Consider the following 15,373-nt stretch of genomic DNA (forward strand, 5'->3'; position numbering starts at 1 on the left):
GGGGGATTCAAGTGGTTATCCAGGAGCTGCCTGGGATGATCCAGGCTTTGAGGCCAGCACCCCAGTGTGCCGCTGGCTCAGCAGCAGAGCTTCAGGCAGGTGATGGGTGATGTCCCCCCCGGGTAGGTGAGATGGGGTGGGGGCACATCAGCCCTGGAGCCATCAGGGTCTCCTCTCCCTCCTGAGGGACTTCATCAGCATTAATTTTTCCCGCTGCCATGGAAACCATCAGGAGGTTGCCATTGACTACAGGGCTGCAGGCAGAGGCCCAGCAGCTGGACCACAGGCAGGAGGGACCCAGGAGTCCCTGCCCAGACCCTCCCTGCTGTCCCCACCTCCTCGGTCCTCCTCTGCCATCAGCCCCAGGAGCAGCATCAAACCCCACCAGGAGCCTCTTATTTGTTCCTGTTCCTGGGGGCTGTAGGACATCTCACCCAGGATGTGGCCATCCAAGTGCTCTGGAGGGAACCATAACAGATGCCCAGGCGCTTGCTTCCCAAGGGAGATTTGCCCTTGGAAACCAATCTGGGCTCCTCCACTCTTCCCAGTCTGGAGGTGTATGGCAGGGAATGCTGGTGGATAAGGGCAGCCCCGCGGCACTGGTCCCTTGGCAGCCTGGCCAGTGTCTGTGGCTGAGCCGAGGGATGCTCCCAGCCCCACGCAGCAGATCTGAGAGCAGCACATTGGCATCCCTGGCCACAGGCAGGCCCTGGGCTCTTGAACCCCATTAAAAATGGTTTGGACCAGAACTACAAGCGAATCATCCTCCTCCTGACCACAGATGATCGCTCAAGCGGGTCTCAGGCTCCCTTCTCTGCCGCAGCCATGGTGTTCTGGGTCATCTCCAAGTGACTCCTGCTTTGGCCATGCCCTGAGGGCAGGAACAGCCTTTCAGCCACTCACCCAACCATGGGAAGGGGGAGAAAAGAGAGGAGCGAGCAGGGATAATTCCCTGTTGGACTCCGCTCCGTGAGCAGGCAGAGCTCCGTGCCTGAGCCTGCTGCCAGCATCTCACCCATTAACTGTGCTCAGCAGCTCAAGACAGGCTTGTGCTGCCCCAATTATCTCTTCCCGCTCGTGTTGGCTTGCAATCCCACCAGCCTGTCCATCAAGCAGCTATTCCTTGGGGACCAGGCTGTGCACGCACAGAGGCGGGAGCTGGAAGAGGGCAGGGAGCGAGCCAGGGACTGAGGTGGTCACAGCCCTGCTCGCTGCCTCAGTTTCCCCTGGGGGGTTTGCAGATGATGCTGGGCTGTTTGAAACAGCACCAGCTGGTTCAGAGTCATGGTCCCAGCAGCCAAAGACTAAGCTGTCAACATCCACAGAGGCACTGGAGCAGGACCAGCCCATGAGATGCTTTGCTGGGTACACTCCCAGCCAACACAAGGGTTGGGGCTCTTTATTTAAGGTTTATTTAACTCCCTTGTCCAGCCTCTTCAACCTTTTGCACTCAGGACAACTCTTGGTAGGGACTTCAGCAGCTCAGATCCCCGCTGTTTGTAGAGCCAGCTCCCATCAGCCTCCAAGCACCTCCAGCTTCACTCTCCCCCAGGCAATCCTTTGCTTTGAGGCTGCTCCTTCCAGCTCAGCACTATTATTTATAGCCCTCGGGCTAATCTTTAATGATTACCCTTCCTTTCACAAAAGCAAGCCCGCAGAGGTGACAGCTAGGGCTGCCTGGATAACCTTAACCCACCTTTGGTTTCCCTGTGTGCTCGTTACAGCACCAGCCCTAATGAGCCTGGCCAGAAAGATGCCCTGGTGATGACTGATGCCCCCACAGGCAAAGGCCACTTGTTAACACCTTGGTCTTGATGCTCCATGACCTGAGCAGGTTGTTTTCCCCATGCCTTGCTTTTTTCCTGCTTGGAGGAGGACCCTGAATGCTTTGTGCTGCCCCAGCACCATCCAGATGTGCCCCATCCCAGGCTAGGGATGTCCCTCCCTGCCTGGGTGCTGGTGGAGCAGAGGGAGGAAGGCTTTTCCTTCCACCACGGCTTCCCTGCCTCCCCCCTTGCCCTGATTTCCTGCCCCTAATGAAGCATTAATATTCAGTGAACCTGCAGCATCTATTCCTGTCCCAAGTGACCTGGTTTCCAGGCTGATGGATGGTGTGTGCCGGGCCAGCCGCGCTGCCTGGGCCATTAAGCATCATGCAGATAAATCACCATCGAGCACAGGGCGGACCCTCGTGAGGCTGGGGACAGCCCTGCACGGGTCAAGAGCAGTGAGCGGCATGTCCCCAGTGGGAGATGAGCTGCTTTGCACACCTAACCTGAGCCCCGAGCCCCCTGGGGCAGAAGTAGCACCCTGAGGAGCAATTAGGAGGCAGAGGAATGGGGCAGGGGCCTCTTGGAGAAGCTTCTTCCATGGGGCTTCTTGGGGTCACACCAGCCTGACAGAGACACAGGCTTTAGGTGAGAAGCAGGCTCAAGTCCAGCCTATCCAGCTTGGGCCCCTTGCAATGGAAATTATTACTGTTATTAATGATGATTATTATAATCAATGATGATTATTATAATCAATGATGATTATTATAATCAATAATGATTATTACTGTTATTAGTGTTGATTATTATAATCAATAATGATTATTATTACTAACACTAATATTTCTAGGGTTACAGAGCAGCAGCCAGCCTGGTGAACCATCGCCAGCCGAGCTGAGTTACCCCAGCTTCACAGCCAGGCAGGAGGGCTGTTCTGCGCTATGGAGTTAAGAGCAAGGCCTGGAAGCTGGTGCCCTCGGCTGGCTGGAGGCAGAAGCTGTCGTTTCAGCCCCAGGGAGAGCAGGAGACGTCACCCAAAGAGGCAGGAGCAGGCAGAGGTGAGGCACAGCAACCCTGCAGCTTGGTCTCTACCACTGGCTGGTGGGGTGGGCCAAGCACTGACACCATCTGCACTTCAGTTTCATCATCTGGGAGAGGAGCATTGCAATGCTGCCCTCTGTATAGCAGAGAATCATAGAGTCATAGAATGGTTTGGGTTGGAAAGGACCTTAAGATCATCTAGTTCCAACCCCCTGCCACGGGCAGGGACACCTTGCACTAAACCATGTCACCCAAGGCTCTGTCCAGCCTAGCCTTGAACTCTGCCAGGGATGGAGCATTCACAACTTCCTTGGGCAACCCATTCCAGTGCCTCACCACCCTCACAGGGAAGAACTTCTGCCTTATATCTAATCTGAACTTCCTCTGTTTAAGCTTGAACCCTTTACCCCTTGTCCTACCACTACAGCCCCTAACGAAGAGTCCCTCCCCAGCATCCTTACAGGCCCCCTTCAGATACTGGAAGGCTGCTATGAGGTCTCCACACAGATTCTCTTCTCCAAAAGACCAGTGCAGGATAATCTCTAATCTCTCCACAGGCTGGATGCTGCCTCAGAGAGACAAACCCTGCCTCCAACCAACCAACTGACCAGCCAATCAATCATCAAATCAACCAATCATCCAATCAATCATCCAATCAACCAACCAATCAACCAACCTATCACACATCCATCCATCCATCCATCCATCCATCCATCCATCCATCCATCCATCCATCATAGAATCATAGACTCATAGAATAGTTAGGGTTGGAAAGGACCTTAAGATCATCTAGTTCTAACGCCATCCATCCATGCATCCATCCATGCATCCACCCATCCACTCATCCCTATATACCTTCCCTACATCCATCAATCTATCCAACCATCCCTATATATATCTGCTTCATATCAATCCACCCATCGATGCCTGAAGACAATCTGGGATGTGCCTCTCTGGGATGCAGGATGGGAAGGACACACCGACTGGCCAGCTTGGAGCTGCCTGACTTACATTTGGCGCCCGTGCTGGTCCTCCCTGGTGAGCACGCCTTCCTTCTCCATCAGCATCTGCCGAAAGGTCCCCACTTTCTGCCGGATCTCCTCTTCGGAGTACCTGGATGGGCAAAGACGTGGTCAGAGCTGCAGTGGTCAGAGCATGGGCTCCCCAGGGACCTGCCGAGGACCTCTCTACCTTTGGGAGCAACATGTGGCTGGTCAGAAGGAGAGGTCTCATGGTGACAGTCATCAGGGCCTGGAGGAGAGCAGGTCCCTCTGCTTGGTCCCCTGCCACCACGCTCCATAGAATCATAGCATCACCCAGGTTGGAAAAGACCTTTAAGATCATCAAGTCCAACCATTACCCCAGCACTGCCAAGGCCACCACTAACCCATGTCCCCCTTCCCTCTCCTGCCTGCTCCTCCCAGCAGTGCTTGGCAGAGGAAGGGACATCAGGAAGGGGTAAAAGAAGAGGATGACCGTGAGGTTGCCATTCTCCACCACTGCCCCAGGCTTTGGGGCATGTCCCCAGCAGCGCCAGTGATGCCAGGGCTCCCTTCTGGTGCCTGCATCCCATCACAAACCTCCCTTGCTCATCCGTGGCAGCTGAGCCAGCTCTGCACTAACACCAACTGCTGACTCAGGCCACTGCAGGGTTATTAGCGACAGACACTAATCACTTTGTCCCTGGCATCTGAGAGCAGCCGCGGCAAACCACGGCACTCAGCCATCCCCGAGGTGTCCCCAGGAGGGACCAGTGACAGCCCTGGGCGGGCAGTGCTGTGCCGCATCCCGCAGTGGCACAAGGGCACCCGAGCATCCTCCTTAACCAGCATCCCAACGGGACCCACGGTGCTCTCAGCATCATCCCTGGGGACAGGGTAAAGAAAGAGGGACTCCATGTCACCCCCCGGGGAGGAAAGGGCTCGGTCAGGCTCTGTGTGTGCCTGTCCTCACCATCTACAGGCAGTGCTCATGGCCAATCCTCACTATCATGCCCCATCAGCATCACTGCTGAAGAGGCCAGAAAAGTGGGTGCCACAGCCTGGCCAAGCCCTGTGGTCCCCAATGCTGGCACCTCACAAAGCCCACGAGGGACAGTGATGCCCCTCACAGTGCCATGGGTGTCCTTGGGTGCTGTGGGTGCAGAGGTGCATGTGGCAGCACCCCCCCACACAATGCCCGTGGAGGTAACAGCAAGGAGAGGGCAATTAATATTAACAAGCTCATTTGCACTGAAGGGCTCATTAATTCCCCAGCCAGGCAGGACTGAATGCAGGAGGGCACTGAAGCTGCTTCCCCTCACCTTGCACCCTGCCTGCACATGCAAGGGGGACCCCAAAACCAGGGCAGCACCCCCATATGCTGCCCTGCACTGTACCATCAACAGCAGTGCACCCAGATGGGCAAAGTGACAAGAGCCACCATCCCTGTGCATCCCGTGGACATGAGCCAGCAGCAGCAGCAGGAAGATGTCTGCCCTGGAAGATGAGCATTGCTGCAGCACATTACAAATGCAGCCAATGCTCTCAGAGAGGGGACACGAGGCCAACCAGGAGGTGACAGATGGGCCACCGTGGCTGTTAGCAACCCTGCAGGGGGCAAGGCCAAGGCGAGGACCCCCCTGCACCCAGCGATGCTGTGTTGAAGGCAGGAGCACCAGCCCCTTCACTCCTACAACCCCCTGGTGCTGCTTATAACCCCTTTGGAGGGGGTTTGTGTTGGCATTTAACACATAGAATGGGGTTGGGAAAGGAAGGAAAATCGCTGACGCTTGAATTCTGGACAGGAAGCCAGCCTGCAGGCAGGGAACAGCGGCGCGGGGAGCCCGGAGCGAGCAGCAGCGCAGGCAGAAGGAGCCATCCGCATGTATGGAAACAAGGGAATGCTTAAATCCCTGCTAAAGCTCTGCTGGCACACCCCTTGCCAGTGACTCCTCTGAGGCCATGGCCAGGATGCAGCCCCCAGCCCTGGTAGAAACCTCAGGGGTGCAAAGTGCTTCCATGTAACCCCCCCCCAGAGAGCCCCTGCGTGGAGGGGAAGAGCGGGAGGAGGATTAACCAGGTTGACCAAGATTATTACTGTAATTATATTATCATTTCAGGGTATCATCGTCATCACTGTTATTAATAGCCTTAATAATAGCAAAGGCAATTATAGCAATAACAACAATAGCGGGTGCAGTATTGCTATTATCCATTGCGCTGACGATACTACTAGTAGTAAGATCCCTAGTAGGGCACAGGAACCCGACAAGAGGCTCCCCAAAGTGCCAGGTCAGCCTTATTTATTTCCATAACGACAAATTAGGCACCATCATTATTCCAGCCTGTGTGAGACAATTTAATTCTAGGTCATGCTTGTGCTCTTAATGAAAGCCTTGGCGAAGCCTTCCCTCAATCCATTTTCCTTCTCCCCAGCTGATACAATCCGTGTGTGCCGAAGAATTTCCTCCATCCATCAGGTTTTAGTGAGCTGTCGGGGGGGAATCAGGCTGTTGGGCTGGTGCTGGAGCTCTGGGGCAGCCATGGGTCCAGTGGGGATGGGGGTCTCCTCACTGGTCCCCCTTTCCCTTCTGCCCACTGAGGCAGTGATGCGCTCCAGCCCTATGGGTTTTCCGTCAGCCCTTTGCTTCCCCATGGAGGGCAAAGGCTGGGGAGCAGCTCACAGTGCCCAGACAGGGGCATGGCAGGATGGGGGGGATCCTCTCACCCCATAACTAGGGGGAGAGAAGGAAGGCAGGACAAACTGAAGCACCAGAACAGCCTCACCAGATGCTAAACCCCAGCTCTCCTTCATCTCCTCAACACAAGACACAGATCTCCCATCCCAGGCACACAGGGCATGGGTTTGGGTGGCACTGATGGCTTGCATGACCACGAGCAACTTGGTCCTCCTTCCTGCCTCGACTTTCCCAGGACAATGAGCTGGAAGCCCACATTTCCAATTGGAGGAGCCAGAGCGAGCCTCCAACCTGTGTGTGGATGAACTCCCAGCTCTGCATCTCTTGGAGGCATTTAGCTTCACAACCAACCCACCAATCCACCCCAAAGCTGTCTGATTCACCCAGAAGTGGATTTACTTGTTTCTAACAGAGCCTTGGGTGACATGGTCTAGTGTGAGATGTCCCTGCCTGTGGCAGGGGGTTGGAACTGGATGAGCTTTAAGGTCCTTTCCAACCCAAACCACTCTGGGATTCTATGAGTCTATATTTTGAACTGGGGACATCTGCCATATCAAGGCATTGATTTAGAGAGGAAAAAGGGGGAGAACAAGGTGCCATGAATGAATCCCAAGCCATGGGGTCCACCTCCAGCCCAGACCCAATCCCCCATCACTCACCCCTGCTCCTCCATCATCTCCTGCAGCTCCATGCACTTGAGCTCCACGCGCCGCTTGCGCTCATGGTCCAGGATCTCCCGATGAGCCTTCTTCACCAGGGTGGGCTCCACCAGGCGCACCTCCTCCTCGCCCTTGTGCCACGTTCCTGAGGCTCCGGGCTGTGAGAAGCCATTGGAAGCTTCCTGGGGTGAAGGCACATCGGCCCCGTTGTTGTAGAGAGCCATGCTGGTGTGGGTGGCCTCGCCACCAGCACTGCCTAGAGGGACAGAAACAGCCACGGGTCAGTCCCTGCCTCGGTTTCCCTCTCAATCCATGATGGCACGAGGACCTTGCCAAGGCCAGAAGGCAAAGTTTGTCCCAGAAGAGGTGTGGGCACAGCAGGATGATGAGGACAGCAATGGAGTCTTCTTCCAGCGCCCTTCCTGCCCCTCGCCTCAGTTTTCCCACCTGCAAAGCAAGTGGAGCTATTCCCATCACCATGGGAAGGGAAGGAGAATGCTCTGTGCCAGCCTCGTGCCAGTGAAAGCCTGCCAGAGTGTGGGTCTGCAGCACCCAGAGCCATAGGGTAGCAGCAGGACAGGCAGGCAGGGTCCCTCCAAGCCCCTGGACCCCGCTGTCAGCCAGTGTGACATGGAGCAGGGACAGGCACCCATCCTCACAGCCCTGTGAGGACACCCCCGGGCACCGTCCCCATCCAGCAAGGGGGTGGAAACCAAAGGTCAGGTATCCCCTTGCACCCCCCAGCTGCACTGGTTAGTGTGGATGCAGTTCTGGTCCATCCCGATGTTTGGACCAGCCACCAAGCGCCTGCAGATGCCCTCTGGCAATACCTGGCACCCTCTGGCACCCAGTGCTGGCTGCGAGGGGAGGTGAGACATCCCACTGGCTCCTGCTCTTCCACATTCACGTGTCCCTGCCTCCTCCTCACTTGGCTCCCAAAATAACCCCTTGGAAGAGGACAACTGTTCCGAGCAGCGCTGAGGCTCCCGAGCCTGCAGGAAGAGATGCTCCCACATCTCCTGGACCAACCAGACAATGCTGTCTCAGCGACCTCAGGCCATCAGCACACATGTAAGCACTCATTCCTCAGCCTCCCCACACTGCAGTGCCCCAGCTTCCCTGCACAAAGCACTGTCCCTCTCATTCCCAGCACGGGATGCTCCCAATGGAGATGCACTGCCTTAATGACCAGCAGCAGCCGGTGTGGGCTCTATGAGGGGCTCCCACAATTGCATCTCCTGCTAAGTACTACACAAAGAGAAACAGGGGTGAAGGCAGAGCACTCTCCAACCTGGGTTTGGGCTCAGAGACGCAGCTTTTGCCAGCAACCACTTCTCTGAGGTGTTTCCACCTCAGGGATCCTGCTGGAAAGGCTTTTCCATGGATGGATGTTGCCTGCATGTTGTTTCCTATGTGGGAAGCAGCCAAGCCTTGCCTGAGATGCCTGGGATGTCTGACGTGCTGCCCAAGGACAGGGCTGAATGCTGGCCTGGGAAAAGAGGGATTCCACAGCTGAGCATGGCTGTGAAGGCAGGACATATGGACCATGGACTGATCCGCACCATTCTGAGCCCAGGGAGGGCTTGTTGCTCCCGATATACCATTCCAGAGGGACACCAGGCGGGTCAGAGCTTTCCATGGCCAGGTAGGACTGATCATAAATTGCCATGAGATGCTTTGAGGATGTTTTTCTGCTGTTTGAGAGGAGAAAAAGCCTCAGCTCCTTCCCCACGGGTCCAGCCAGGCGGGAAGGCATCTCCCACCCCATGGCATCCCAAGGGACATCCCCGGCTTCCCTGCTGCCTGCCCCACGCACTCAGCTATCTGCTGACGAGCCTGCCCGGGGAGGACAGCAGCTGAGTGCTTAATTACAAGCCTTTATTCTTCCCTTTTCTCCCCATGACTGCCGCGCAGAGGAGCCAGCAGCCCTTTATTCCCACATTGGCACGGCGGAGCGGGCAGCAGGACACAGTGCTGGTGGGACAGGAGCCAGTGGGACTCTGCATCCCCGGGATGCTCGGCCCCATTGGAGTACCCAGAGTATCCCTCAGTGCTCCATTACTTGCAGCAACAGGGCAGCACCCACATTTCAAGCCCTATGACACCCCACAGAGAGGAGCTGCCCTGGGCCAGGGACAGGAGAGATGCTGCAGAACAACACGGCTTAAGGGCTCCTCTTCCTCTTTCATCAGGGCATGAAGCCAAAAGCCAGCAAGGGAATGGGGGAAGCTCCCTGAGGGAAACCTCCATCCACTGAAGGGCTCGGGGAAGGAGAGGAGGAAGGAAAGGATGCTTTCCACAGCAGCCTCTGCTTGCTTTTCCCCAGTGGGAAGTAATATTATCCTGAGCCTGGCAGTGGGTAAATTCATTGCTGCAAAGCCTTGAGAGCATGTGGGATATACAGCTGGGCAGGTAGATGGAGGAGCATGTGAGATCAACCAGCAGATGGATGGGTACCTGCATGGTGCGGGAGGCATGAGGATCCCGCTGGGAAATGCTTCCTGTATCCATAAAAAGGATGCGGTTGGAGCTACCCCGCTGCAGCCAGGGATGGACACCACACTGCATCCCAGTGTCTCCTCAGCCGTAAGCGATATCCACAGGGAGAGCTGATTCCAGAGGCCCTGCCTCAGCCACAGCACGAGCAGCAAGACAAAGGAGGAGAAAACCCACCCTCAAACCCCCTCCAGCTACCAAGAGCAAAGCCCTGGGTGGAAAACGGAGCTGGTCCAACCTCTCTGGTCACAATGGGGACAAGGTACCGGGCGCCCAGTGCCCCAGGATGACTCTGTGCCTTCTCTGTCCCCAAAGGAGACCCCCAGTGATGCTCTGCACCAAGGGACAGCTTGGGGACACAGGGTGGCCATCACCACCACAACCTCCATCCACTGGCCACCATGCAATGACAGCCCAGCTCTGCCACCTCGCCCCAGCGCCAAACCCAGCACCAAAACAATCAGCAAAGGCAGCTCAGCCCTGCCCCAACAGCAGCAGCTCCTGCCTGGCTCAGCGCTACCCCCAGTAATGAAGATGATGGTTAAATATTTCATTATCTGCAGTAATTACCCACAGATCATCCAGCCCTGGCAGCCGCTGCCCCGTGCACCCGAGAAGGAGAGGATGTGCCTTGGGGCCAGCGCTGTGCTGTGCTCTCATGCTAAAAGCTGCAGGATGCTGCCAGGGGCATCCATCCCCACAACTCCAATCCCCTTAGTGCACCCCAAAACGGCTCAAACCCATGGGCTGGAGCTGCTGGGGAAACTCCCGAGCAAATCCCTCTCTTCCCATTTTGCCAAGCCATTCACCCATGTGCTTTGGGATCCCGATCTTCCCTGCTGGGACCCCACATGCCACCCTGGGGCTTGGGGAGGTCAAAACAGCTTTTCAGCTCCTCGGTGCTTTCTGCTGCCTGGATCAGAGCTTTTGGAAATGTTCAGAGCTGCTCCTTCCCCATCCTCCATCCTCATCCTCTATCCCCATCTTCATTCTCATCCGCATCCTCCATATCCATCCTTCATATGTATATCCATCCTCCATCTCCAGCCTCCATCCTCATCCCCATCCTCCTTCTTCATCCTCAACCCTCCATCATTATCATCGCTATTCTTCATCCTCCTCCTCCTTCTCTACCCCATCCCACACCTCACCCCAAGCACCAGGACCAGCACCCTGGGTCTCTCCCTCCCTTCCCAGCCATGCCGAACTGCACCCAGGATCCTCCGCACCCGGGCACCAGCATTGGCAGCCCATGGAGGCTGGGACAGCCAGAAGGACAGACACACAGCACCGAGCCCCTGACACACAGCCAGGACAGGCCCTGCCAGTGTGGGTGCCAGGACCAGCCTCACCATCCTGCCAGGCTTTGGCACTGCTGCTTTCCAGCCAAGCTTTGAACCAAGCTCCATCCCTATGGGCTGGGACCCCTGGGGGGTGTCTCTGGGATGTGGCTGTCCCCGTATCCCAGCCCGGGCTTTGATGGGAAGCACAGGGGTTGTGGAGCTCCAGCCCGAAAGGAAAGAAGAAAACAAGGAAAACAAGCAAAATAAGAGTGTTATTTCATCAAACTGACTTTACCCTTTCATTTTCCAGCCCAGAAACAAGCCCCTTCCCAGCTGCCTCTGCTCAAATCCTCCATAGGCACCGCTCACTCAGCTCCCTGACCGTGCCCACAGCACCCTGGGCATGGGACTGTGCTACAGGCAGCTGCCCCTTGCCCCTGCCCGCTGCCGCCGCAGGGCCCTATGCCGTAATGCAGACGAAGCCACATTCCCGGTGGGAGCGGGGCTGGCGGTGCCTGGATGCTCTCCCGGCATCATCCCTTCGGTGAGGGAAGGCGACGGCAGTGCCGGGCATCCTCCCCCCTCCTCGCCTCGGCGCTAATTAAAGCTGCCTCCGGCCGGTGCTCCATTAATTCTCGCCACATCCAGCTGCACCAGGGCGATGGCGAGACGGGGATGCGGGCATCGGATGCAGGGATGCAGGCACGGGATGCAGGCGGTGAACCCAGGACAGCGGCTCCCTGGACCACTCATGCAGTGAGTGTGCCAGAGCTCAGTCCCAACAAGCAGGGGACAGCCCAGTGGAGGTGAAGATGCTCCAGCACCATCGGAAAGGATGGGAGGAGTGGTCCCCATGCCACCTGCCTGCCAGGGTCTCATCAGGGCACACCACCACCTATTGAAATCATCACCCTGTTCCCCAAGCATTGACAGCCCCATTCCAGGCTGCTCCCATGGGAACAGCTGGGAGAAAGGCTTTTATTCCCTGGCAAAAAATGCCAGCACATCACAGCAAGGCAGCAGCATCCTCTGAACACCTGGCCAGCATTACAAGGAGGAAAAAGTCCAGTGTTGCTGCCATTAATTGGGCTGACCTTCTGTGGAGCTGCCTTCCGAGTGCCAAAAACCATGAGTCAGACCTCTGAGAAAGAGATAAAAAAGGCAAATCTGGCTGGAAAAGTGTAACTGGTTCTGGGGCTCATTAGAGCTGCATCCCATCCCGAGCCGGCAGGGATCCTCCCCACAGGAAGGGGCAACAGAAGTGGTTGGGTACATCCATCCCAGCCTCTCGATCCCTATTTCCCTGAGCCTTTTTTCCTCTCTGTCTGAGCACAATTTGACACCTCACAGACTTTAAAGCAATTAATAAGGAATATATGGATGCTGGCTGGGGTGGGGGGTCATGAGCTGGGTGAGGGCTCCCTGCTGCTTGTGCATACCTACGTCTGTGCATATATATATATAAAAAGATATATATATATATGTATTTTAAATATATGAGGAGGCTGGTGGAGAAGCTAAACAGTTGCTAAGCAACTGGGCTCCTTCCCAGCTTGGGGATGTAGGGATGGGGGAGCCAGGGGTGGGACCGGTCCCCCTCCACGGGTGGGCACCGCACAGCAGAGATCCATCAGCTCCCCTGGGAGATGCTCTGGAGAAAAGGGATGGATGAGGCTGAGGAGCTGGGCTTTGCTCCTGTCCCTCAGTGCTGGGGCTAAACCTGACCCCCTTGGGCTGCCAGGGGAGGCCAAGCAAACCCCATTCCCAGCTCCATCTGGAGGAAAGCTGATGGGAATGGATCACACCGTGATGGGGACCAGCCCCAGGGGACCCGGGGATCCCTGCATGATCCCATCCCTGGGCCAGGGATGAAGGAAAGGAGGAGAGTCACCCAAGTGACAGCATCAAACCCCCCATGATGAGTGGGGTGATGGGAACCCCTATGGGATGCCCCATACCCTGTACCCCCTGGCAACACTTTCCTCAACCCCTTGGGGCCACCTCAGCCATCATTATTATTATTATTATTGTTCTTATTATTATTAAATAACAATAAAATAGTAGTAATAATAATAATAATAGCAATTACTGAGCACACAGGAGCAGGGGGATGACAATCATAACGGGGTCACCTTCCTCGACAGGGATATAATCCCGGCAAACGACCCCTGGAGCCGAATGCTGTGGGAAGGGGGGATCATGTCCAGTGCAGGGGGAGCATCCAGCCGGGAATCTCCCCCCGCTCCATGGCTGACCGGGCGGTTGTGTAACGGGAGGAGCTATTCCGGGGTTTGAGCACATTATATAAGCCACGGGCCACCTGGCCAGGGAAAGCGGGAGCTGGGAGACAGGGAGGAGGAGGAGGAGGAGGAGGAGGAAGGGATTTGGGGATCAGGAACCCCCACGGCCGGCAGACCCCGGCTGAACCCATGGGATGACCTGCACCCCGCGGGCATCCCCTGCACGGAGACGTGGGGTGGGCGCCTCTGCTCCCCCATTGGGAGCACCCGCAGCCGGATCCGGCCCCTGGGGCAGGAGGCACTTTGCCTGGGGGAAAAGCACCGTTTCCCTGGCACCGAGAGCTCTGCGCCCCTCTGCACGGCAAAGCCCCGCTTGTCATCCCCAGCCGGGAGCAAGGGCTCCCCTAAAAGCTGCCCAACTTCTGGCTTTGAAAGCACCTGCTTCTCCCTGCATGTGCCGCCAGGATGAGTCCCTGGGCAGGGGATGCAGGCGGGATGCAGGGGAGGCAGGCGGGATGCAGGGAAAGGCAGGGAAAGGCAGGGGGAGGCAGGGAAAAGCAGGGGGAGGCAGGAGGGATGCAGGCGGGATGGAGGGAAAAGCAGGAGGAGGCAGAGGGATGCAGGCGGGATGCAGGGGGAGGCAGGCAAAGGCGGGGGGATGCAGGGGGCATGCAGGCGGGATGGAGTGAAAGGCAGGAGGAGGCAGAGGGATGCAGGCGGGATGCAGGGGGAGGCAGGGAAAGGCAGGCGGGATGCAGGAGGGATGCAGGGAGAGACAGGGAAAGGCAGGGGGATGCAGGTGGGGTGCAGGGGGAGGCAGAGGGGATGCAGGGGGAAGCAGGCGGGATGGAGGGAAAGGCGGGGGGTTGCAGGAGGGAGGCAGGGGGAAGCAGAGGGGCACAGAGCGAGGATGCTGTGTGCTTGGACACAAGCACCGGGCGCTCCTGTCCCCAAAATCCCCCAGGCTGGGGATGTCCCCATGCTCCTGCCAGAGACAAACCCACATGGCAGGGCAGGGAGACCAGCCGGGGCATGTGAGCACCCGCACCCTCTGAGACGGTCCTTGGTGTTTCCCATCAACCCGAGACACCTCAAAGGCTGACAGGCCCTCAGTGACACCCCCTGCAGCAGCAGTAGGAGCGCGGGCAAGTCAAGAAACATCCATCTCTGCTCCCGAAGGGATGAATGGAACCCGCGGCCCCTGAAAGCTCCCCCCGGGCTGCGGACGGGCCCCTCGCCACCAGCCCCACACATGGAGCATCCCTGGGGACAAACCTCTGGATCCTGGGACAGAGGAGCACAGAGCACACCAGAGGCAAGCCGCGGTCTCGGTGCCGAGCCTTGCCCCTCTCCTTCCCCCGTGCGACACCCGCAGGGTCTGAAACCGCATCAGCCAAACCCGGAGCTGCGGGACCCCCCCTCCCCGCCTCGGCCTGGGGGTCGAGCGGGATTTCGGGGCCGTTATCGCGGCTTCACCCGCACCCCGCATCCCCGTCCCGTCCTTCCCAGCACCGCTGTGCGAGCCCGAACCCGCTGCTGGCGGGGGGGAGGGGTCCCTCGCTGCACGGAGGACCCGGACAACGGGGTCCCCCGCAGCACCGGGCACATCCACATCCCTGCGCCCCCAAAAGCATCCCCCCAGCGCGGGGTCCCCAGCCACGCCGGCACCCGCGGGGCGCTGCCGCACGCTCCCTTTGGGGACCCCAATTCTCTGCCCCATAGGAGCACCGTGGTTTCCATCCCCACCCCTCGGGGCTCCTCAGCACCCGGGGGGCGGCTCCGCAGCACCCCCAGACCCTCTCTCCCTTCTCCCCATCCTCTCTCTGTCCCCCTCCCGTGCCCAATGGGGTGTCCCCTCCATATCCCTTCTCCTGCCGCGGCCCCCCCCCTCCCGCCGCCCGGTGCCGGCCCCACCGCCAGGCCGGGCCGCGCCGCCCCGAGCCTCACCTCGCCCAGCCGGGCCCGGCCCGGAGCCGCTGCCGCCGGGCGCTGCCTGCGCCGCCCCGCTCGGCCCCGCTCGGCCCCGCTCGGCCCCGCTCAGCCCGGCCCGGCCCGGCCCGGCCCGGCCCCTCCCGGCACGGCTCCTCCTGAAGTGCTGGACAGCTCCGCGACACAGAGCTGCGCGCCGCGACAGCGCGCCGCCGGCGCGAACAGCGCCGCCTGCCGGGCGGAGGGCGCGGCGGCACCCCCCTGGACCCCCCCGACA

The 15,373-nt window shown here is 58.2% G+C and overlaps 1 protein-coding gene across 1 annotated transcript in view; it reads right to left on the bottom strand.

The window, feature by feature from the left end:
- The window catches only part of SRRM3 (serine/arginine repetitive matrix 3), a 31,013-nt gene extending 15,706 nt beyond the window's left edge, over positions 1-15,307 (bottom strand). Inside the window, exons 1-3 of the mRNA XM_030472805.1 lie at positions 15,115-15,307; positions 7,149-7,404; positions 3,822-3,923 (exon numbers count right to left, since the gene is read on the bottom strand). Coding sequence (XP_030328665.1) covers positions 3,822-3,923; positions 7,149-7,372 — 326 coding nt within the window. The 5' untranslated portion in view covers positions 7,373-7,404; positions 15,115-15,307. The remainder of the gene's footprint in view (positions 1-3,821; positions 3,924-7,148; positions 7,405-15,114) is intronic.
- Positions 15,308-15,373: the final 66 nt, after the last annotated feature.

This window comes from Strigops habroptila (genome assembly GCF_004027225.2).
Source record: "Strigops habroptila isolate Jane chromosome 13 unlocalized genomic scaffold, bStrHab1.2.pri S16, whole genome shotgun sequence".
NCBI classification, from domain to species: domain Eukaryota; kingdom Metazoa; phylum Chordata; class Aves; order Psittaciformes; family Psittacidae; genus Strigops; species Strigops habroptila.